The sequence below is a fragment of the Procambarus clarkii genome, chromosome 2 (genome assembly GCF_040958095.1).
Source record: "Procambarus clarkii isolate CNS0578487 chromosome 2, FALCON_Pclarkii_2.0, whole genome shotgun sequence".
NCBI classification, from domain to species: domain Eukaryota; kingdom Metazoa; phylum Arthropoda; class Malacostraca; order Decapoda; family Cambaridae; genus Procambarus; species Procambarus clarkii.
The window spans coordinates 47816227-47841665 of NC_091151.1; the positions used below are offsets into that span (position 1 = coordinate 47816227).

Here is a 25439-nt window from a genome sequence, read left to right on the forward strand (position 1 = left end):
ATTACAAAAAAAGGAGTAGAGTTGAAAGAAAAAGTGGCACAACTGCATCCTCATATAATCACAGTTATGGAGACAAAATTCACAAATATAATAGAGCATGGAATATTCCCAGGAGGATACCATGTAATAAAAAAAAAAGGATAAATGGTTGGGGGAGTAGCCCTACTGATACAAGAACATTTGAGCTTTCAGGATATAGAGATCCCAGAGGTAATCGACCAGAAAGATTTTATACTAGGTATGATAAGAGTGAGGACCATGAAGATAGTGGTAGATGTTATTTACAACCTCCATTAACTACAGGAAGTTATAGGGCAGATTATGATTAATGCACCAAAATATGCAGCATTCTGGAAGTTCTCACTCCCTCATAGTCACTGATAGACTAACACAATATCAAACTATATAACAAGAATAATAACCATTCCATCCACACAATCACTTGTGAGAGGTCACCCTATCATGATGGATGACACTACTTATTGCACACTACTCCAGCAAGAAGGAAAGGAGAGCAGAAGCTACACTCAATTCTCTAGGAATGAAATGAAAATGCCTCCTTACCATGTCAAGGCTGCACCCTTAAGTGCACTTTACCATGAGCATTGCACAACTGTTACTTCTTCTTATAAAAATTTACCAATCATTCTATTTAAGTGTAATACAGCATAATTTACAAATGTACAAATCCAAATATTTACTTATGTCAATAGAATACTGTATTATTAAAACTTGATAATAAAGTCTGTATATCTTATTGCCCATTAAATGCACACAACCAAATATATAATTAGTTGCACATTTTAATGCCATTCAAAATACAGTACGTAATAGATAAATATATGGTAGTGTGTCCCAGTTGTATAAATATATACCGATATATTCATGGAGTGTTAAAACATTTTCAAGATCAAAGCTAAAATGGCAATTTGAATTCAAATTATTGTATTCTGTGCACAATTGGGCTAATAGGTATTACATTTTTTTGTATACTGAAACTACGAGGTGTATTTTACAAGGGAGGTCATTTACTGAACATTCTTAAAAAGCCTTTGCACCATAAAACAGGGGTCCTGAAAATTTTCCACATTCAGAATATTAGACAAAAAGATACTAAACACCAAAAGGAAGAGACAAGTAATTATCAAGAGAAGACACTAAGTTGTGAAAACTATTTGACCACCACCAAACAAGTGGATAGAAACAATACCAGACCAGAGACAACAGAATAAAGGCATACAGATGGAAGTTGGAAAACAGATGAACTAGATAAAAAATATATTGATATACAATATCAATATATTGATATCGAGTGGTAAATAAGTTGAAAAATATTTATGCCAGAAGTGGAGGCAATTGAAATTCATAGTTTCAAGAGCTAGTATAACATCCTATGGGACATCATGTGCAAATATACCATGTGCAATAGCTAGAAGTCTATTAGAGCTGAATTTCCCTCCCTGAACACATACCTAGGTAAGTACGTCGGTTAACTACCAAAATTCAGTACCCAGCACCATTCCAGAAATAAGATAATAATGTAAACAAATGTATAGAACTATTACAGTAGTAATTTTATTAATCCCATATGATGTAGATATTGGCATACACAATAGTTATCAGCCATGCTTTGCACAATAAACTACAAGCAGCATTTGCCCATCATCCACTTTGACCTTGTAAGCTAAAAATACAAACAGACTTAAAATATATAAAAGTTCAACATCAATTCTCTTGATACACTTTTGAAAATTTTAAAAGATCAACACGAGGAAGACATTACCCAAATAAAGGCCATAAAAACAAATGGCAAATTAAACTATAATCTGGTCTTAATTCTGAAATTATTTACTTCTCGGTGCTCAGTGACATGATTTGTTTACACTCCAGTCAAAAATTTATATACAAAAATATCAGCTAGCAAAACTGTAAACATATATTTTACTCATACTAACTGAAAATAGCAATTTACGAAAAAAAAAAAAAAACTTCTCAAATTTACAAGTCCAATACAATATTTAACAGTTACAAAATAAAGAGTTTTTAAGATAAAATATTTATTGTCAACAATCATTTCATGACACTTTGTTGTGCTCGTGTATGAAAGTTTGGAATATCATTTCAGCAAGCTTTACGTCTCAACTGATGCAATTTCTATCAAATTTAATTCACTTAAATGTATAACACATCCACTTACCACAAAATATTGACCTATAACAATAAAATCAATTGAAAAAATAGCACTTAAAATCCAGGAACTATATGACCTTTCTTTTTCATTTTCTTCATCTTCTTATTTAGTTTGGTTTCTTTTCGTGCTTTAATGTTCTTTTTTCTTGCATTCTGCTTTTCTTCCTTTTTCTTTTCTATGGTTTGTTTGCGCTCTTCCCAATTTTTCTGACTGGTTTTCTTGCTTGATTCTTTCTTCTTGATGGACTTCTTAATTAAATCTACATCATTTCGTACCTGTTATAAGTGAACAATAAAATTCAGTACCCAGCACCATTCCAGAAATAAGATAGAAATGAAATTAAATGTATAGAACTATTACAGTAATAATTTTATTAATCCCATATGATCTAGCTATAGACATACACAATAGTTGTTAGTCACAATAATAAAATTGTTTGCCTAAGTGCACAAAAATAAACAAAATGCAATAAACAATATGCGGTACCAACTGCTCCAGGTAATCGAAGTTGACAACTGCAGTTGTGTTTACATCCACACACTTTAATTTCCATTTTTTTTAAGTGTTGGTCGAGTATGGCATAAGTATCAAAACAGTCACCATAAGCCCAACTGAAAACCTCATTATTAATACAGACAATTAATTTTTTTAATTTTGATTAAAGCCAATCTGTCAATACTTACTTTTAATCCTTCTGCTTTCTGCAGTGCACCTGACCATGCTTTCTGTTCAATTACTCCGGCAGCCTTTTCTGTTTCACCTTTCTGCTCCATCCTTTTAACCTACAATATATCCCACATTAGTACATTCTGCACGTCTCATTCCAGGCTCCTTTCATTATAAAAAAAATGTTAAATAGTAATTTGTCAAGATACTGTAATCACAAAACATGACAATTTTGTATTTCATTTTATAATAGTTAAGAAGTCACTTTAGTACAGTACAGTATATTCAAACTCCTATACCACCAGGAAACTGCATTTAGGTACGCAGTTTCCTGGTGGTACTCTGTATACAGGTGTAGGCCATACAGTACTTTGAAAACCTTAGGAAAGGCCTTCAAGTTCATTAGACAAACCTTTTCTTTCTCCTTGAGAGCCTGTGACAGCAACTGCTTCAGGTCTTTAGGCTTCAAGTTAGTGTCAATATCTCCAGTAGTGGAATCATTTGAAAAGTCAAATTTGCTAAACACTAGCTGTCCTTTCTTATTGTAGATTGGTTTTTTGGGCTTTGAGTCTGCAATAAAGTAATATTATACATTTCACATGTTCAATATGATTTAATTATTTTTATAAATACTGTATTACAGTACACATTACACAAATACTGTATTACAGTATTTAATACTTTAATAGTATTATTACAGTAATTATAAACTGTAAATGTATTTGACAACTGTATTTAATTTTCAAATTGATTGATAAAATATATATACACTAGTCTGTAAGCTTTTGTTGTATACTAATCTTAATACCCACACTACTCCCTGATAGTATGACATGAACTTGTGAATGATGTTGCTTTAGTAATGGAAGATAAGACTACACACTCAAGGTCAATGTATGGTCCTCACAGTAGGTGTGGATACACAGGAAAAACTTTATATGAACATTCTTGTGTAATATATATATATAAACAGATAATGCAGTAAAGGCACAATAAAATAGTCCCAAGTATTAACATATAATATTATAATAATATTTACCATTAAAAGAGAATGATTATCAAAAACAATCAACATGAAATAGTGGAAATTTACTTTATGTGACTGACCGACAACCTGGATTTCACCCACATCCCCCTGGAATCTTTAATTTTGTTTTTGCCCTAACAAATCCAAATTTAGGAGGGGAGACATAGGTACATCGATTCGTTACATTGTTTACAGGAATCAGTTACTGTATATGGATGTCCAGATTTGGAGGGCATTCTGTATAGTTTTAAGCATTTAAAAATAAGCACATAACTACATTTAGACTAAGAATACAAACAAGTACACTTTTCAATATACTGAGAGGCAATGTTACAGGAATGTAAAATCTTCACAATTTTAGTGATTCACATTACTGTATTTATCCTAAAAGGGGGTATGTTCATATGTACTTTACCCTACAAAAGGGAGAAACAGGTTAATATCCATTTTGTTTTCTCACAGATACCCTTTTTTTCTCTAGAAGTTCCCACATTACATACACATCTTACCTTGATTCCCTACACCAGTACTTACCATGCATCAGTTTTTCTTTAATTCTTTCTCTACACTCCCTTACTCCCAATCATCTTATTTTGTAAAATATAAAAAGAAGTAACTCACCCTGATTATAACCATTTTCTTTGACCTCCGCTTCAAATTGTAATTTTTCCAGTTTGGTATTCTTTTGAAGTCTCTTAGTTTTACGTTTCTTTAATCTGTTGAGTTTTTTGTTCAATTTTGCTTCTTTTCTTCGTGTTGCAGGGTCCCACAATTTCTTTTTCCTAGTACCTAATAAAATAAAAAATACATAAATATTGAATTACAGCAAATTGATTTTACATCCCGTGTCCCCACCAGGAACCACTCACTAATAATAAGAACGTAAGAATAGACTGCAGAAAGCGTGTTAGTTCACGTAAAGCAGTTCAAGCAGCTCTAATTTACATTCAACCACACCCACTCCTATATTAGTCTAACCTAACGCTTGAACAACAACCCTACATCTATTACGTTGTACAACCACCTCTTCCTCAAATCTATAACCCTATTTCCAAACCAATATTTACTTCTTTCCTGCATCTGAACTTATCCATTTGTATCCATTATTCTATTCTCCTTTCTGTTGATGTTATTAGTATCCTATAAATATCCCTTGTTTTACTCTTACATTCATTTGTATGCTTTCAAATATCCAGGATTAACTTGTCGTATTAAAGTACAGTACAGTACTGTAATATGACAAGTATTATTATATTAGGTATTATATATATATATATATATATATATATATATATATATATATATATATATATATATATATATATATATATATATATATATATATATATATAAATAAATTTAATAGGCCTTACTTTTTAAATTTGCCAATGTACTTGAATATTTCTCCTGGAGTTCATCAAGGTCTGAAAACCCTACACCACCTGTAATAAAGAAAAGAACTTAAATAATCAATTGCTCTTTAACAGATCAAATCTGATCTCATGACAGGAAAATCAATACTGGTCAGTCTGATTGCTACATTTATGCTACATTTAACTACAAGGAAGTTTAACTAATTTTTTTCCACTAAAGGATACACCTGGACATGCATGTAAGAAAATGAAATGAAATTGTATTCCGATAATTAAATTTACCAATCTTGGGTTATGCATATTTTTAACATTTATTCAAAGGTATCATTAAGCACAGGAATCACAAGACCATAAAAATAAAGAACTTATGAATAAGGCTATAGAAAGATACATAAAAACTTGCCTTTAATTTGGTTTTGCCTTGAAGATTCCTCCTCTTTCTGCCTTTTATTACTCGTACCTAAAACAAAAATTTAGTATCGGTGTTCATTTTATTTATGTATGGGTCAACACAATTATGCATGTTATAGTTATAGGGCAAAGTCACTAGTATCCATCCACTCCAGCCCCCCCCCCCCCAAAAAAAAAAACCTATACCACCTCCACCAATGGACAGAGCAAAACCTTAAAAATGCCAGGAACTTTTCTAATAAACTCTTGTAACATTTAAAAAGAAAAGATATCTAATATGAACCGAGGTACTGTATACAGTATTATTATTTACAGATGCATCTGTCCAGTTATACTGCATACTCCATACACAGTTTCAAATGTAGATATGATAGAGCCCAGTAGGCTTAGGAATCTGTACACCAGTTGGTTGACAGTTGAGAGGCAGGACCAAAGAGACAAAGTTCAACCCCCACAAGCACAATTAGGCGAGTACTGCACTAGTCCCGAGCACCACTTGTCAACACCACACAAGCTCTAATTATATTTAATGTAAAAGTATTTTTAACACTTTCGCCCGGGCATGAAGCAGCATCATCCGTTTACTGTCGGTAATGACAGGTATGACGCAGCATTGCGTCATCCACTTTAAATAATCGCCAAAAATCAGGTTTTTATCAGATTTTTGGGGGACTGGTTTTAAAATGCGCGCCGATGTCTTCCCATTTTCTTTGTTGCGCCTCGTGGCCCACAGGCGGCTCGGCACACACCGTCGGCCCATTGTTGTGACCAGTGTCGCCTCCCCTCGCATCTCAAACGTGTGAACATTTCGGCCATTTTCCGTGGCTATATTTCTTACTGCGGCTTTAGAAACTATCTACGCTTACTCCACGATGGATAATGATCATGAACAAGGCTCTTCCAGGAAGAAAATTGCGAAAGAAAGGCTTGAAAAGGGCAGGAATTGGGAGTGTAGCTGGAAGGCGTCTGAGCGCTCACTCGCGGCTAACGCGTGGCCTGTCTTCAACTCGTCGGCAGTTGGAGCGTGACCAGGTTTTTTATTTTATATGCTAATGTTCCTCTAGAGAATTCTATTGCAAACCCATTGAGACCAAAATGAAAGACCTAGGATGAAAATTGAGGTGACCAGAGTGAAAATAGTGAAAACATTTTACCGCGTTTGCGCGCTCCTGGGTAACTCGTTCGCACTTTCTCTGTTTGCTGTAATTACCTAAGTGTAATTACCTAAGTGTAGTTACAGGATGAGAGCTACGCTCGTGGTGTCCCGTCTTCCCAGCACTCTGTCATATAACGCTTTGAAACTACTGACGGTCTTGGCCTCCACCACCTTCTCACTTAACTTGTTCCAACCGTCTACCACTCTATTTGCGAAGGTGAATTTTCTTATATTTCTTTGGCATCTGTGTTTAGCTAGTTTAAATCTATGACCTCTTGTTCTTGAAATTCCAGGTCTCAGGAAGTCTTCCCTGTCGATTTTATCAATTCCTGTTACTATTTTGTATGTAGTGATCATATCACCTCTTTTTCTTCTGTCTTCTAGTTTTGGCATATTTAATGCTTCTAACCTCTCCTCGTAGCTCTTGCCCTTCAGTTCTGGGAGCCACTTAGTAGCATGTCTTTGCACCTTTTCCAGTTTTTTGATGTGCTTCTTAAGATATGGGCACCACACAACAGCTGCATATTCTAGCTTTGGCCTAACAAAAGTCATGAACAATTTCTTTAGTATATCGCCATCCATGTATTTAAATGCAATTCTGAAGTTAGAAAGCATAGCATAGGCTCCTTGCACAATATTCTTTATGTGGTCCTCAGGTGATAGTTTTCTATCTAGAACCACTCCTAGATCTCTTTCTTTATCAGAATTCTTTAAAGATTTCTCACATAATATATAGGTTGTGTGGGGTCTATGTTCTCCTATTCCACATTCCATAACATGACATTTATTAACATTAAATTCCATTTGCCAAGTGGTGCTCCATATACTTATTTTGTCCAGGTCTTTTTGAAGGGCATGACAGTCATCTAAATTTCTTATCCTTCCTATTATCTTAGCATCATCAGCAAACATGTTCATATAATTCTGTATACCAACTGGTAGATCATTTATGTACACAATAAACATCACTGGTGCAAGAACTGAACCCTGTGGTACTCCACTTGTGACATTTCTCCATTCTGATACATTGCCTCTGATTACTGCCCTCATTTTTCTATCAGTCAGAAAATTTTTCATCCATGATAGAAGCTTACCTGTCACCCCTCCAATATTTTCCAGTTTCCAGAATAACCTCTTATGTGGAACTCTGTCGAAAGCCTTTTTTAGGTCCAGATAGATGCAGTCAACCCAACCATCTCTTTCCTGTAATATCTCTGTGGCTCGATCATAGAAACTGAGTAAATTCGATACACAGGATCTTCCAGATCGAAAACCATACTGTCTGTCTGATATTATATCATTTCTCTCTAGGTGTTCTACCCATTTAGTTTTGATTAGTTTTTCCAATACTTTCACTATTACACTTGTCAATGATACAGGTCTATAATTGAGGGGGTCTTCCCTGCTGCCACTTTTGTAGATTGGAACTATGTTAGCCTGTTTCCACCCGTCTGCTACGATTCCTGTACACAGGGATGCCTGAAAGATCAGGTGAAGTGGAATGCTGAGCTCAGATGCACATTCTCTCAGAACCCATGGTGAAACGCCATCTGGGCCAGCTGCTTTGTTCTTACCGAGCTCCTTGAGCATTTTTTCCACTTCGTCTCTAGACACCTCTATGTGTTCTATGTTGTTCTCTGGAATTCTTATTGTATCTGGTTCCCTAAAGATTTCATTTTGTACAAACACACTTTGGAACTTTTCGTTTAGTGTTTCACACATTTCCTTTTCATCTTCCGTGAATCTATTTCCCATTTTCAACCTCTGAATATTATCCTTTACCTGCAATTTGTTGTTTATGAATTTATAGAATAGACCTGGTTCTGTTTTACATTTGTCCGCAATCCCTTTTTCAAAATTTCTTTCTGCCTCTCTCCTCACTGCCGTGTAGTTGTTTCTCGCATCTTTGTATCGCTGGTATGTTTGGGGGTTCGGCCTCTTCCTGTATTGATTCCATTTTTGTGTCTTTCGGTCTCTAGCCCTCTCGCAATTTCTATTGAACCAATCCTGTTTCCTAGTTCTGCATCTCTGTTTTGGTATAAATTTTTTTGTGCCTTTATCATATATTTCACAAAACTTGCCATACATCTCATTCACTTCCTGAATGGGTATTTCCTGTGGGTAATTAGCCGTGCTTTTGAAGTTTATATGCATTTAGTGCTGTAGAGAATTCTATTGCGAACACAATGATACCAAATTTAATCTTGTAGGACGAGAATTAAGGTGACAAAGTTGAAGAGAGTATACACTTTTCAGAATTTACGTGCGCTCCCGTGAAACCCTGGGACCCAAATCGCACAGTTGAGGGGTGGCGCGCGGGGTACGCCAAAGTGTTAATTAAAACAATGTTTCCTCAGCTTCAAAACAAGCCCACCATGAAGTCTCTACTTCAATTAGAAGGATATATTTTTTTGAGTTTGTAAGTAAAAATATTTTATTTTTTAATCACAATGGCAATCCTGCTGTGTAAGTATCATGCATATGCATGTTACTTCATGAACTCTTAACAACCTACCAAATGTCATTTAAATCTGAGATGGTTGGGTTGGGAGCTTTGATGATTTGCCATGGAATGGTGCCTACACAGAAGTTTTTCATAACATTTTCATAACAGCACTACAAACATGTTCAACACCCTCCCAGCGAGCATAAGAAATATTGCCGGAACAACCGTGGACATCTTTAAGAGGAAACTAGATTTATTCCTCCAAGGAGTGCCGGACCAACCGGGCTGTGGTGGGTATGTGGGCCTGCGGGCCACTCCAAGCAACAGCCTAGTGGACCAAACTCTCACAAGTCAAGCCTGGCCTCGGGCCTGGCTTGGGGAGTAGAAGAACTCCCAGAACCCCATCAACCAGGTATCAACCATTAAGTATTAAGTGAGTATTAAACATGCTCATCACTTTCCAAAGTCCTTCTCTATTAACATGGTCATATGTCCTTTCAAAGTATAAGTAAGTAATTATCAAAAGGCACCAAACTGGGAAAGCTCAAAGTACAATAAATGGCATGTATATCTTTCAATTTTTATCATATGCTTTCTCTTCCACAATGGCATTCTCTATCCTGCCATACTTTATCCACTACACTTTTAAACTAATGCACCCACAATTCAAACATTTGATATGTAAAATCTTAACTTGTATACAATGATACAATCAGGGGGCTCATATTTTCTAATACTGTGGCAAACTATTCTATTCCTCTTAGCAAATTCTCTATTCCCATGCCATTCTCTTTTTCTCACAATTAATTTTGCATAAATTTCATCAACACCTTTAGCTTTTATAAAGCAGCTGCCATCTTGCACTCTTCTAACACCATTAAGTCAATCCACATCAAAGTCTTATGCATGTTCACATCAGCATTTCATACATCATTTTTAACCATTAGACTTTTAAATTATTCTCACCACCTACTCATTAAAACAAAATATTAACTTACACTACCTTCATTAAAACATGAAACAAAGTACTGTACACTAACCTGCACTCTCTTCAAAGGAAACTTTCTTAGCAGGGAGCCATGTTAAAAAATTAGTTATAAACTTATTTTCTTCCAGTAAAGCACTCTGAACCTGAAAAGATAAATACAGTACAGTAATTTTGTTTCACAACATTAAATACAGTAAAAAATTCAGCTAACAGTAGCACACATTTAAATAAGACAAGGATATCATGTCCAACAAGGACTAATTACTGAAAATCACTGCTACCTAGGTAAGTGCTGTATGATCCATAATTTGGCTCATTTGATGACTGCATTATACTAGACAATCAACACATGACTGAGGGTTAAGGAGATTGCATAGAGTTCTGCCTATTTATGAATCCAGCTGAATGAAGCAATTAGTAGTAGTAATTATAAAGATAGTGTTATGCCAGTATGATTATATACTGTACAGGAATTTGATATGGAAGTCAACCTAGAGTTAAATACTATTCAAGATGCCAATACAGGCAAGACACAAGGCTATACTGTACATTCAGCCTGTCCTCCTAAGGTTTCCCAACATCAAGGAAACGGTCGATTTAAAGTGTCCTCTCCAAACTTACCAGAGGACCCAAAACAGAAAACGTGAGAGTACGTCACTTTCGTGAGCTGCTTCCATTTTCTACTACAACAATTTTTGGCCTCATGATTAGTGCATACGAGCAAAATGCGACGTTCTTTGCAAGAAGACAGGTTGATATACAGTATTGTATATGAAAATGGTCCTCACAGAGCAGTATTGATAATTGTTGCAAAGGAATTCTTAGGAAGCATAGTTTTATATCATGAAAATGACATTCAACTAAGAGATGCAAGGTTTTAAGTGAGGAAAAAGATTAATCATGAAAGTAGGAGGCATGCTTTCTATTCATTAAATAAGCATGAATTGGCAAAGTACAGTATTGCCAAAATGTAAGCTGACCAAGGTGGTTTTCTATTTATGATTCTGATAAGATGGCAGCCAAATCAAAATCATCATACTCCTACAGCATGGAATTTATATGGGTTAAGAGAGACAGGGAGTGTCGTCTAATTAGCATATTTTGTGTTTCATCTGCAAGTTCATTGGAGTCTATTGTTCCATTAATAGGTTTCATTATACAGTACCTCAGGACCCTTGAGCAAGGTTACAATGTTCTTGCATCATTGCAAGTATATATTATGAAAAACACTAAGTTTATTTGTAGCCGAGAAATAAAGGCAGCATTAAATATTAATACTTAAGTACCTTATTGAGTGAAGAGTGATAAAAGGACTTTTGGAGCTCTCTGGAACATGACCTTATTTTTCCTATAAGCTGAAGAGTATTGCACCTTCAAGTTTGAGTTGTCTATCTTTACAGGAAATGTAATCTCTGCACAAAATAAGTTTTAGTAGCTAATTTAAAAAATTTATGCCAAAAATTAATTAGGAGAAAGAATTAAAACTGTACAGTACAAGACATTCTATACTGTTCAATACTTATGCATTTAAAAACTAATAAACTTGTTAAATTTATTTTCACCCTACGCCTTACAACAGAACACAAAACCGAAAACCGACTGTGGTGGTCAAAGTGTTGATCAATTAATTAGTTTAGCCTATGGTTAGTAATAGCCTTCATTTGGTCTCCTGTGATCATAATCAAGGGCTTGGAAAGGATATGATCTCTTATGGCCAACTCTGAGTTGGATTTAAGATACATAGTACTGTGTGGAACTATTTCTCCAATGACACTGCACAATAATATACTAAAGAATGAATGCTTCATAATTCCTTGTGGTGTGTCACCAATGCCTTACTGCACGATCCATGTTCAAGTACCCAGTGGGATCTTAATGTAAGAGATGATGATGTAAGAGACAATAATGTGGACATGACAAAACTGTAGGATATTCCTGAGATACCTATGCAATTATCCAGTAAAACTAAAAACTAAAATAGTTACACAAGCATCTAATATTATTTTAATTATTAAAGGCAATTACAGATCAATCTTGCAACACATTATAGTACATTACAGATAAAGTAATTTTATATGAGATAACTTGAGACAATTCAGTATCAACTTACTTGTGGCCAATCAGACAAATTTGATATAATATCAGAATTGCTGTCTACAATGCACCCGCTGTCTACACTTTCTGCTACATCTTCCACCTCACCATTGTCTAACACCTCTTTGCTCCCTCTCTCTTTTCCTTCTGTACTTTTAGACTTCTTTTTCTTTTTCTTCTTTTTACTTGATCCCTGTTTATCAAGCACAACATCTTCACTTTCCACATCATTATTTATGCCCGTACATTCCAATTTTCTCTTTTTTTTACTTTTATCATAGACAATATTTTCTGCCACTGTCTCTGTATCTTCTTCTGTATCATGTCTTTTATTCTTGCGGTTCTTGCATTTCTTTTTCTTGGATTTTGACCTCTCGCCCATCGTTAACGTGTCATTAACATCCAATTCACACGCCATTATTACAGTAATTTATTTCTGAACTAGGTTACCTGTGGACCAAAAAAAGAAGTTTTAGAGAGACAAAGTCAAAAGACCCCAAAACAAAAATATGTTACTCAAATATAATGGGAAAATACTGAATGTACTCTATAGTTTGAGGACTGTACAAATATAAAATAGAATGATGGGTCGATACCTAGAAAGGTACATAATATACAAAACAAATGATATACTGTAGCCAGATACTGATGCCATGGGAACCCAAGTGACAGTACAGTATTTGGCAATCATAAAGTATGATAATGCTTTCTCCAAATCAACTGAATATGCCAATGCACTATGCTAACTTGCAGATAAATATCTTAATACTCTGTGGTCTCCAAGGAACAAAACATTAAGGTGTTCTGATGGTAATGTCTACTCACAGACTTAACATAAAAGATGATTAGACATTGAGATTTAAGTCTCATCCTAACCACACACACACAGACCTTGACAAAGCACTCAGGAGAATGCAAAAGACTAATTTATTTACATAAATCTCTCAAATACACAAGTATTAGTTTTTATTCTATATTAGGGTGGTTGATGCCAGTGATCAGCCAGTATGCAATGTTGACGTCCACCTATATGGTGGGAAAATGGGAAAATGGGCAGGTTGTACCTGCAGGAGCCAAGAATGCACAGTACAGTAGGTTGTCAAAGGAACAGTACAAACATGTATAAAAGATGGCATTTATTAAATATCAATATATACATGTTTATACAGTACTAGCAAAATTATTTTTCAAATGAATGATAAGACTATCTGGCCAAACTAGTTGGCTAATAACTGACACCTGTCATGTGCTAAAAATTTAGCAACCTACCCATTTTGGTTACTATCCCAATATATATTGGTTCTACCAATCTAGATTGTCGTTTCAGTCCAAGGATAAACATCTTAGAATAAAGTACAGTACATATTACAAAGTACATATTACAGTACTTCGTATTTTTTAATGTTCCTTGAGCAAAAATATTAGTAGCCTTACCCCAATACAACCTGAGAGCAACTATGACCACATCATTCGCTATCTTTAGTTTCACATTTCATTGAGTGAACTCATTTCAAAACTTACAGTACTATGCATCATCCAACAATTTTTTTTAAATATCTTAATATCACTTAAAATGTGAACTCTTATGAACACCAAAGCCCAAGAGTGGGCAGAGCTTATCACCGCCACGCCGGCAGCCGCACCATCACCCCCAGCGGCTCAATTATTCATTCTCCCCGACCACTCTTTTATACACCAGCTCTCACCCAAGTATTTCACTCCGATTTCTTGCGATTTTCCTGGGATCAAAGATAAATATTCTAGAATTCTTACGTGATACCACTCTCTCTACATTTACATGGTGTAAATATTCAGTAATTTCTTATTGCAATTAAGAATCATCCTTTGCATACACTTACACAGAAAAACATACTTGTAAAACAAAAATTTAATTTAATTTTTTTTTTAATGTAAGCTGACTATATGTGCTTACCTTACATTAGCTCTGTATGCAGTTGAAGTGCACAATATACATATATATTACATATAACAGTCATGCAATACATGTGACAAGACAGTCTCCACAAGACCCACCCGGCCTATACAAATCCAAACCATTGACAAATTATAAGAACCTGAAGAGAAATTTGAGCTATAATTTAGCAATAATAAAAAAGCAGCCGCTCGAGTCAATAACAAAGCTTGCTAGAGGCCACCACACACCTGACACAATAAACCACAACCTGTACAAGTGTGGCCTTGTGCGCACAGCCATCAGTCTCACACACCTGTCACCTCTTTAATTAACGTCTCGCTCTCCCCCATAACACACTTATTCCCATAGTAGGCATTACTTAAATAAAACCACACCTTCAAGAGACTTGATATCCGTGATATATAAGTATCGATATCTCAGCAAAACCCCTGAACACAATCCCCCCCACACACACACTCGTATGTTACAACAGCTTTTTCCACTAAATTTACGAAATTACTGCAACTCTTGCTTCCTCGGCTGACCTGTGGCCGAGCTGGTGCTCAAGGTTCACTACCACAACAGCCGTGGGGGTCCACGAGGGCCAGGAGAGAGAGAAAAGAGTAGCGGAGCCTGAGAACCTGTACCACCTCCTCCTCCTCCTTCCTTGAGTCGCACATGGCCCGCCCGCCATCACCTCTTCCCTCCTCCCTCTCGCCCCGGCACCAACCACGCCATGCTCAACACTCCACCTAGATGTATATGTATGTATACATATATTATTGTTTGTGCCATCCAGTAAGATATACGGTATATTGATAAAGAGGTAAATGTTTTCTTTGTGCGAGGGTTTGCGTGGAGTTGCTACAGGACTGTGGAGGGTGTTTGTGTTGCCATGGAGACGGCGTCATACTTGTTTACTCTCTGCTCCTGCATTGCATTTCTACTAAAGATTTGTTTTATTCATATAGAGTACAGTATATATGATAATGTTACATGGTTGGGGTGTGAATTTATAATATGTAGGCTTTATAATGTTCCTAAATACGATTATCGTTCCGACCATATAATGAAAATAACAATTTCCATGGTCCAGAGCTGAAAACTGCCTATGTCGAGCTACTGACCCTCCCCCCAGGGTGTAAATACCCCGCAACATTTCCCTATTGTTGTTTTAGATTCAACTACTCGGAACACAAAGTACCAAGTAGCACTCTGTGGTGAACCCGTTGTGGACTTGCCTGGAAGAGGAGTGGGGCTGTGACTTCAATTTTTCTAACTCCCAGAAGGTACCTATTTACTGCTAAGTGAACAGAGGGAATGGGTGAAAGGAAACGTGCCCAAGCATTTCTGTCCCGCCTGGGAATCAAACCCAGGATCCCCGACTGCCCGAAACGCTATGCGTGTTAGTGATTGCACTAACTTATTAGATAAATTAATATTAACGGTTCTATTAATGTATATGAACAATGATTACTGATACTTCTGGTGCTACATAGCCTACCCGGCTTGGTACATTCTTCTGAGAACTACTTACTTACTTGCTGATACATCTCTGGAACTTACTTTACTTCTTTACCACAGGCGCTCGTATACCTGATAAATTCCTAAACATGGCAACGGAAACCAGTACCAGGGAGCCTCCACAAAGCATATCACCGCAGCTGGGACCCAAGGCTACGAAAATAAAGGAGAGACTCCGAAGTAACATAGATAAGTGAGTAATTTAATTTGTGTTTGTCACCCTGAGGGACTCCTGGGATCCCCAATCATCTGCCCATCTATGCGATTATTAGCCCTAAGACACATTAGTTTCCGCTGATAAGCGACATTCATTTCGCGATTAACCCTTCACGGGTATGCCGGGGCGCATCCGATCCTATGATCATCGTCGCCCCTAAATCAACAACAACAACAACACGAAGACGTTAATGACTCCATAATGTATTAGTCTATGCATGTCATCATTAATTGTGATCTTTTTATTGTATTCATCTATTTTTCTTGAACTTTTTCAATTTTTGTTAGCTTACTTCTTTTTTGGTATTAAGTTAATAACCCTCCAGAGGTTGATGGGCTTTAATCCCAGCACCAAACCAATGGATAGTTATGGCTTCTGGAGTCCCTTTATTTATATGTTGTTATCACGCTCCAGCGAGGACAACATGACGGTGAGCAGGGAGGACGCAGGGGTGCTGCAAGCTACCCAGGCGGGCCACAAGTTCACCCACGCCCTCCACGCCCACGAGAACACCCTCCACGCCCTCGTCAAGCACGGCTGTACCATGGTGAGTGGGTCACGCTTGTAATGAAGATCGTGGTAGCAGTGCTGGTGGGGTGAGGGTGGTGGTGGCAGGGTGGACATGGTGCTTGTGATGATGGCAACGATATTATGGTGATGACGTAGCCTGTCCTCCTAACGTTTCCCAACGTCAAAAAACTGTCGTACTAAAGTGCCCTCATCCTAACCTACCAGAGGACCCATAACAGTAAACGGAACACTATTTCAATTTCGCGAGCCGCTACCATTTTCTAGTACGGGAATTTTTGTACTTAGGTTGAGTATACGTCAAAATGTGGCGCTCTGTTAGGAGGACAAGTTGATGAACATAAAGACTAGTAGGAATGACCAAACGGCACTGGACTGATGATGATGGTTGGGTTGCAGGTGGGGAACGTGGAGGTGGCTGCGTTAAGTGGGGAGGTGACGGCAGTGGTGGAGAGTGAGGGGCGACAAGCAGAGTGGAAGAATACCCTGGAGGAGGACAACCGAAAGACGCAGGAGGCCTTGGAGAAGATCCAACAATACTGGCAGAACACCATCACACTCTCCATCCCCGAGGACCTCCACCAGAGTCTCTGTCAGCTCCGAGGTCAGTTGCCACTTGAAAGGTTAGTGTCAGCTCCGAGGTCAGTTGCCACTTGAAAGGTTAGTGTCAGCTCCGAGGTCTGTTGCCACTTGAAAGGTTAGTGTCAGCTCCGAGGTCAGTGTCAGCTACGAGAGCAGTGTCAGCTGAGGGATTATGGACAGGTTAAGTAACAGCTTAATCTCATTCTGGTCAGTGCCGGATGAGAGATTATTTTGTATCGGCCTCGAAATTTGTTTTTTTGTCAACCCAGATATTAGTACCAGAACTGAAGTGACTTAAAGGTTAGTGTCCGCCTATAGAAAGTGTGTGTGAGTGTACTCCCCTATTTGTGCCTGCAGGATCGAGTTCTAGCTCTTGGACCCCGCTTTTCTATCTGTAGTTGTCTAATGATATGACTCCCTGACCTATTTCCCTATCATACCTGCTTTTAAAGTTATGAATGGAGTTTGCCTCTACAACCTGCTCCTTTAGGTCATTCCATATACTCACTACCCTTATGCTAAAGGAAAACTGTCTAACATTCCTATGACACATCTGAGTCTCAAGCTTCTATCCGTGCTCTCTTGTTTTGTTGATATTCATTGTAAACAATTCCTCTGTTTCCGCCCTGTCCATCCCTCTTAAGTATTTTATACGTCTGTATCATGTCCCCCCTCTCCCTCCTCCTTTCTAACGTCGTCAGGTTTAACTCCTTCGGTCTCTTTTTCGTACCTCATCCCTCACAGCTCTGGGACGAGTCTCGTTGCAAACGTTTGCACTTTTTAGAGCTTCCTCATGTGCTTTTTTAGATGGGGGCTCCAAGATGGGGCGGCATACTCAAAGGCTGGCCTCACATAGGTGGTATACAGGGATCTAAAAGCCTCCTTATTTAGGTTTCTGAAGGATGTTCTGACTATTGCCGGCGTAGAGTATGCAAATGACGTTATTCTATTTATATGAGCCTCTGGAGTTAAGTTCGGTGTTATGTCTACTCCCAGATCCTTTTCTCTAGTCGTTATAGGGAGGTAGTTTCCCCTTCATCAGGTATCGGCCTCTCGGTCTCCTGATCCTATTTTCATCACCTTACTCTTGGTGGTGTTGAACTCTAGCAGCCATTTCTCGGACCAGCTCTGCAACCTGTTCAAGTCATCCTGGACAATCTTACAGTTCTTCTCATTAGTTTTGCACAATCTGCAAACATTGACATATAAGACTCAACTCCTGCAGTCAAGTCGTTTACATAAATGAGTAATAGTATGGAACCCAGGACCGATCCTTGAGGCATCCCGCTTGTTACTCTACGCCAGTCCGACTCCTCGCCCCTCACTGTCAATCTGACAGTGTGAGTGTGTGGGAGAAATTAGAAATTGGCTCTGGCATTGAAGTCAGGTACGCGTTCGATACACAAGTCTTGTGTCAGTTGGTCTCTCCTGACATCTGGTCTTTCCTCTCCAGAGTGGAGTCAGGAGCTGACGGACCAAAAGGTCAGGGTGATCGATGGATTGCGGGAGGAGCTTCGAACCCTGGACGCCACCTACACGGAGGAGATGCTGCAACACGCCCGCCAAAGGTCTGAACTTCTGCGCCGCATCACAGAACACGTCACAGAGCTACACCAAGCCTACCGCGCCTCCCTCAGGCAGATACAGGTGAGGGAGAAAACGCCAAGACATATGGTGAATTAGTGAATTAGAACACAGTTTACTGGCGTTCTCACGACCATATTATGTGTCAGTGCTTGGGAGAGGCAGATAGAGTAGACTTACTCGGTGAAAACAAAAAATATATACATACTGTATATATTTTTTGTTTTCACCGAGGAAAAAATCTCCGAAGGCAATCAACGTTTGTACTACCAGGATGTGGCGGACACTGAGAGGGCTGGCCTGGTCAAGTACTACGGCGAGGTGTGGGACGAAGCAGTAAATGAGCTCAACCAGCAACTGCAGCGTCTCCTTCATGAGCGCCTTCACAACAGGACCTCCCGTATGGAGCAGATCATTGAACTCAAACTTCACGGCGCCGCCCCGCAGGCCGCCATCAAGGATAAACTCGACTCCGATATTGAGAAGGTGAGTAATGGAAATATATAAGTATACACAACCAGGTCCTGTTCGAAGAGACAAAATAAAAGTATTTGAACGCCATTGAAGAACCTTGTCGTGCCTGCTTGAAGTTTCTATGTGTGCTACTTAGGTGATGGTGGAAGTGATGCGGGTGAAGGCGACGCAGCAGGTGGAGGAGAGCCAACTGCGGTACAGCCAGCAGGTGTTACAGCAGCAGCACAGAGAGACCACTGCCCTGGTGAGCGAGGCACGACGCACCCTCAACGCTCTCACACCAACACTCAACAACTACAGGAGGAAGGTGAGGGGGTAGTGTCGTGTCTTCCCTCGTCGCTATCCTCCTAGTGAATTTATTTTTTTTCATTGTAATGTGTGTCTTGACGTTTTCACCGCGGGGCATAACCTGGTCTGAAATCTTCCCACTGTGCAGGCGGAGGCTGCAGAGACTCGGAAGGTTGCAAGAGAGCAGGCGACGCTACGGGAGAGGGCGCGGATGCAGGAGTTGAGTGGGCAGTACCGTGAGCGTCTGGCCAGCACCACAGCCGCCTTCAGCCACAGGGTCCAGGGGCTCTGCCGCATGCACTACCACGAGCTGCGCAACCTCGTCATGCAGGTACCTTCACCAAAACATTTGCCAGGTTTCTTAAGTAATGAGGTAAGGGATAAAACTGTTGTAATTAACCACAGAGGACGCAAACATTCAGGAGGTACATGACACATTTTCTTTGTTTATTTTGCCTGTATTAATCCAGGTGGTGGAGGTTGAGCGGGCCATCCAGCGGGGGGTGCTGGCCAGGGAGTGGGTGGAACCGGACCTCAGCTTCCTCAGCGAGCTGGCCCCATCCCTGCCTAACCTCAAACACACACGCGCCCTCGACACTGCTACCAAGATCCTCAAACCCACCCAAGGTCAGCACTCGGGGGTCGTACCCTCTCCACTGCCCAAATCAATGTCTTTTGTGGTACCGAGAGGTTTATTATATTTTAAAATAAACTGAATTTACTAGGTTTGAGCTCCAATTAATTCAGCGGAAGTAGTTGAGCTCTATTATATGTATTTGCAGGGCAAGTGTTAGCTCCTGGGCCTCCCCTTACAGCTATGTCATCTGGGCTGCTAGGTTTCATCTGCGTCCTCTCGATCTTTCCCTGCTCATGCTCAAAATATTTAACGTTTGTCCACTTTATCCATGACTCCAAGAGTCTTGTATGTGATTGTATCCGGATCCCCACCACGTTCGTGGATCCTCACCACATCCGTGTATCCCCACCACGTTCGTGTATCCTCACCACGTTCGTGTTTCCTCACCACATCCATGTATCCCCATCACATCCGTGTATCATCATCATCATCATCATAGCATCACCTCAACATGTCTGCACCTCCGTGACAGATGGGTCAGTGGCCGGGAGCGAGGGTAGGCCTGGTGTAGAAGAGCAGTTTCTCACTTGTCTGGCGGAGGAAGCATCCTTCCTCATCAACGCCGACACCTCACACCTCACACACCACGGCCCTCTACTCATGCTCGAGCACGTCTTCTGGGTACGTCATTCTCCAAATCCACACCCTTGAAGCTTCTCTGTATGTATGTAGTTATATATCTCTGTAGTTAATCTTTTTTTAAAAATATTTCAGAGGTGTGCATCGTGCCTCATTAGCTGTGTGAGAGTCAATGTTTATGTATATGGGTTTACGTGGCCACCCTGCCAAAGAAATTTGGTATAGCTCGATGTTTGTGTCCGAAATTGACCTTCCTGCTCTGCTACAGGAGCTGGGAGTGCACTCGGAGCCCGACGTGTTGCGCCTCCTGCGACTAGCTCGCCGGTTCGTGTCCCAGCGCCCCGCAGGCTCACGCGACAGGTAACAACGCAGCACCTTCTATTGACATATATACGTCAATATATATTGATAGGAATATCCAAGAATATTCTGCCGGAGAAAGGAATTGAGCTCCCTAAGTCGAGTGGAATGCTGATTACATTTTTACTTCTTAATTGATCTGTTCATCTGAGTTACATGATTTACCTGGTATAAGTAAGGTCAATCTTAAGGGCTAAGTGTTTAGAGTATTTTTAATTTCCTGATTTCAGGAGGGGCGATGAGGCTGTTGGGAGTGATGGTGACGACAACCCGTCGCTGGGTCAGTAAGCTGCCTCGCTATACACCATACACCACATCCATGTATACCTTACATTACACACACAACATAGATACATTCTGGGTTAATACACAACAGTCTCTATAATTTAATTCTGTGTACAAAGAGTGATATTCTTACTATAAACCGAGAGATTCTGTAATTTAGAGCTTTATTTTTAATAAACACAAATTAAATATATTAGCAGTAAACATATGTCTCATATTTCTTCAGCATAGGCCAAGCATGCAGGTTCGATCCCATTGAATGGCTTCAATATTTTCTCACTTGCTCCTCGTGACATCTACTCTGTGTTTACGTTGCAGGAAGCGAGAGACTGTTCACATCAGAGGACGTCTTGAATGTTGTTATAGCCTTCTGTAACACCAGGTGAGGAGGCTCTTACACACCACTTGTGTTTTGGCCACAATGACCTCTAGACACTGGGATCCGTCTTTTGAATATTGCTCCTTAAGTGCAATGACTCCTGAGTCCCTTACTCATTCTTATCTCATAATTTACAGCAATGTAAGGATAGCTTTTTTTTGCATCTCTAACTCCCATTATATTTGTGCTCTTTTGTTCTGTCATCACCTATGCCAAACAATCTTGGCCCACTTTTGTAATATCTCAGTCTGTCACCATTGTAATGTACAGCCTTATCTCTCACTGGGGGTGGCACCCCACAGGCACTCGACAGGGGCTGGGCGTCTCGGAGGGGATGTGGGAGGGGAGGACCTCTACGCCCAGGAAGGGGAGGAGGCTGCTCGCTGGACTGCTTTCATAGACACCTTCTGCAAGAGGACCAGGGCGTGGGCGGCTACCAAGGAAGCGCTCGAGCAGTATAGGAATGTGCTTACAGGTGGGTGTTGGTGTGTTGTATTGGTAGGTGTTTGTATGTGGAGTAGAAGAGCCATCAGTAGATCGGTGGTTCTTGTGAACAGTGGGTGGAGCAGAGTGGAAGAGCAGATGTAATCTAAGAACATAAGAATAACAAACTGCAGGTGGCCATCTGCTCCTATTTATACCCACTCAATCTCATTTCAATAAGTGGACTGTGAAATATAAGAGAACCAAGTGGCCTTTTACATCCCTCCAACACTTGTGATTCTGGGCGGACTAGCCCGGCTACAGACCAGCAAGACGCAGCCTTTGTGAACCATTCCTTCTCATCCAACATCAACAGATATCTAGCTCCTCCATTTACCACATCCTCCTTCGCTGTTGTTGCGTATATAAGCGCTCGGCTTTGATTTTGATATTTATTCAATAGATTTGTTTTGTAATGCGTTTTCCACATTTTGTCTAAGTGAGAAAACATGGTTCGAATCCTGGGTAGGTTGGGACGATTGGGCACCATCCCTTCATTCATCGCCGTGCGCACCAAACAGTTGTTGGGGACCTGCATCATGTTTTTTGGGGAAATCAATTAGATAAAGTTTTACAATGAAGCTGTAGGAGGAAAAATTCTTAGCCGGCAAACACTAGTCAGATCCATCCCTATATCCTTCAATGTAATGTTTCTGTTCACACAGAACTGTGGCGGAGGGACTTTATTGTATTAAGAAAAAGGCCATGCATATGTCTCTTTTGTTTACTAGTAAACTAAACAAATCATACAAGTTTTCCTCCGAAGACACCTGCTGTTTCTCCCTCTGTAAACTCACATCACGACTAACGCCCCGCGATAGACTCATTACCTACTCTTCCTACCCCTTAATAAACTTACACCTTCCTCTTCAAAGTAAACTCACCCCTCATATTTCCGACCCGTCGCTAGGCGCACATCTCATGTCTTCAATCAGCAGATTAAAATGTTATTCCTTTGGCTCCTTAGGACGCCTCGACGAAATGAAGAAGGTGGAACGGTTGCGGAGGGAGAATGCAGAGCTCAAGTTTCTGCTGCAGGGCGTCGTCAGCGAGCTGTGAGTTGCTGCATGGTGTTGAAACACACAATGACCTCTTGCAGCCTTTTGTCAAGCTGTTATCTGCTTCAAGAAGTCTCCTGCAAGCTGTGTCCCGCTTACAACAACAACAATAATAATAACAATTCATTGTGTCGGGGGGACAGGAAGCCAGAGTGTATTCATACATGTTAGGCTTTTATCGAGGTCCCCCCCCCACCATTCAAGGTCGAATTACTGACCACGCCCAGGATGCAAGTCCACAACAAGCTGATTAACTCCTGAGTCAGCCCGTCCTCATAAACAAAGACCAAAGTCCATTCCATGCACCTGCCAAACCCCCTGTTTATGAATGAAAACGGTTTACACACGACTTACAACCGATGATGTCCGAACACTTCCGGAACAAGTGAACACTATAAATGTTAGCTGCCGTTTAACTACTTCTTTGGTTTCTTCAGCGTCCTATGACCTGCTACAAGATGTTGTTAAGATCTTGTAACCTGCTGCAGATTGCTATGAGCCGTGTATTGAAGAGTTGTCATGGACCTGTGACTCGTTGAAGGATTTGGTTAACTACTTGTCACCTTCTTCAGGGTGCAGTTGTTCCCATTTCGCTTAATTTTTTATGATAAATTGTAAGGAAGATTAATTCTTGTTACTATATTAAAAATAGATGATATTACACTATTTTTCTCTCTCCTGTATTCTAGCTAAGACGCACCTGATTCATAACATTTAGGTCAGCATATTGTATCCTGATCAGGAATACGGCATCAAAACTTATAATGCAGAAGAAATTTACTATTTTCATAGTATCAATACTTTTATAGCGTGTTTGAAATACATTAGAAAACCCTTGACCCCCTGAAGGATTCGAACCTAGTCAGCCAGGGCCTCCATGCCCCTTTGGCGTGTCCAGTACTATAAACATTCTGCCAACAGACTTTACAAAAGTATTGGAAAGTCGTCTGACTTTTAACTCCAATACCCGACAGCTGTCGTGACCATTTTTGGCACAGATATTTCATCAAATCCCTTCAACATGCTGGGGCCACATGAGTGACATTTGTGCGTCAAGCTTGAAAGGTCCCCAAGCCAACATGCATCATACATACATTCATACATACATACATACATACATACATACATACATACATACATACATACATACATACATACATACATACATACATACATACATACATACATACATGTATATTTAGGTGAGCACAACTAGGTGAAAAAATAAACACACACACACACACACACACACACACACACACACACACACACACACACACACACACACACACACACACACACACACACATGGATGATGCAAAGTTGATGAGAAGAGTTGTGACAGATGAGGATTGCAGGATCCTCCAAGAGGACCTGAACAGATTGCAGAGATGGTCAGAGAAATGGCTACTAGAATTCAACACGAGCAAATGTAAAGTTATGGAAATGGGACTAGGAGATAGGAGACCAAAGGGACAGTACACAATGAAGGGGAACAGCCTACCTGTAACGACGCGTGAAAGAGACCTGGGGGTGGACGTAACACCTAATCTATCTCCTGAGGCACATATTAATAGGATAACGACAGCAGCGTACTCTACACTGGCAAAAGTTAGAACATCATTCAGAAACCTAAGGAAGGAGGCATTTAGGGCGCTTTACACTGCCTACGTAAGGCCAGTCTTAGAGTATGCCGCCTCATCATGGAGTCCCCATCTGAAGAAGCATATAATGAAACTGGAAAAGGTTCAGAGGTTTGCAACGAGACTCGTCCCAGAGCTACGAGGGATGGGGTATGAAGAGCGCCTGAGGGAACTGTGCCTTACGACACTAGAAAGAAGAAGGGAGAGGGGGGACATGATAGGAACGTATAAGATACTCAGAGGAATTGACAGAGTGGACATAGACGAAATGTTCACACGGAATAGTAACAGAACGAGAGGACATGGATGGAAGCTTGAAACTCAGATGAGTCACAGAGATGTTAGGAAGTTTTCTTTTAGCGTGAGAGTAGTGGGGAAATGGAATGCACTTCAGGAACAGGTTGTGGAAGCAAATACTATTCATAATTTTAAAACCAGGTATGATAGGGAAATGGGACAGGAGTCATTGCTGTAAACAACCGATGCTCGAAAGGCGGGATCCAAGAGTCAATGCTCGATCCTGCAAGCACATATAGGTGAGTACATATAGG

General features: G+C 39.7%; 2 protein-coding genes across 6 annotated transcripts; one reads left to right on the plus strand and one right to left on the minus strand.

Moving 5' to 3' along the window:
• Positions 1-1553: 1553 nt before the first annotated feature.
• On the minus strand, positions 1554-14952 carry LOC123762302 (surfeit locus protein 6 homolog). Of its 3 annotated transcripts, none has more exons than XM_045748736.2 (9): positions 14813-14952; positions 12369-12802; positions 10311-10401; positions 5661-5717; positions 5258-5326; positions 4506-4673; positions 3270-3427; positions 2875-2973; positions 1554-2466 (listed from the first exon to the last, which is right to left on the minus strand). In XM_045748736.2, exons 2-9 carry the CDS (start codon positions 12768-12770, stop codon positions 2245-2247), a joined length of 1266 nt encoding a protein of 421 aa, XP_045604692.1. In that variant the 5' UTR covers positions 12771-12802; positions 14813-14952; the 3' UTR covers positions 1554-2244. The 3 variants fall into 3 exon arrangements, with proteins under 3 accessions (XP_045604692.1, XP_045604694.1, XP_045604693.1); XM_045748738.2 differs by having other exon boundaries at positions 14918-14942; XM_045748737.2 differs by having other exon boundaries at positions 14780-14915.
• On the plus strand, positions 14895-23906 carry LOC123762458 (dynein regulatory complex protein 1-like). Of its 3 annotated transcripts, none has more exons than XM_069325422.1 (15): positions 14895-15031; positions 15852-15984; positions 16423-16555; positions 16936-17140; positions 18572-18765; positions 18976-19188; positions 19313-19483; positions 19613-19795; positions 19935-20091; positions 20574-20722; positions 20949-21040; positions 21271-21320; positions 21644-21707; positions 22007-22179; positions 23155-23906. In XM_069325422.1, exons 1-15 carry the CDS (start codon positions 15004-15006, stop codon positions 23244-23246), a joined length of 2037 nt encoding a protein of 678 aa, XP_069181523.1. In that variant the 5' UTR covers positions 14895-15003; the 3' UTR covers positions 23247-23906. The 3 variants fall into 3 exon arrangements, with proteins under 3 accessions (XP_069181523.1, XP_045604926.2, XP_069181527.1); XM_045748970.2 differs by lacking the exon at positions 14895-15031 and adding an exon at positions 15166-15239; XM_069325426.1 differs by lacking the exon at positions 14895-15031 and adding an exon at positions 15267-15556.
• Positions 23907-25439: the final 1533 nt, after the last annotated feature.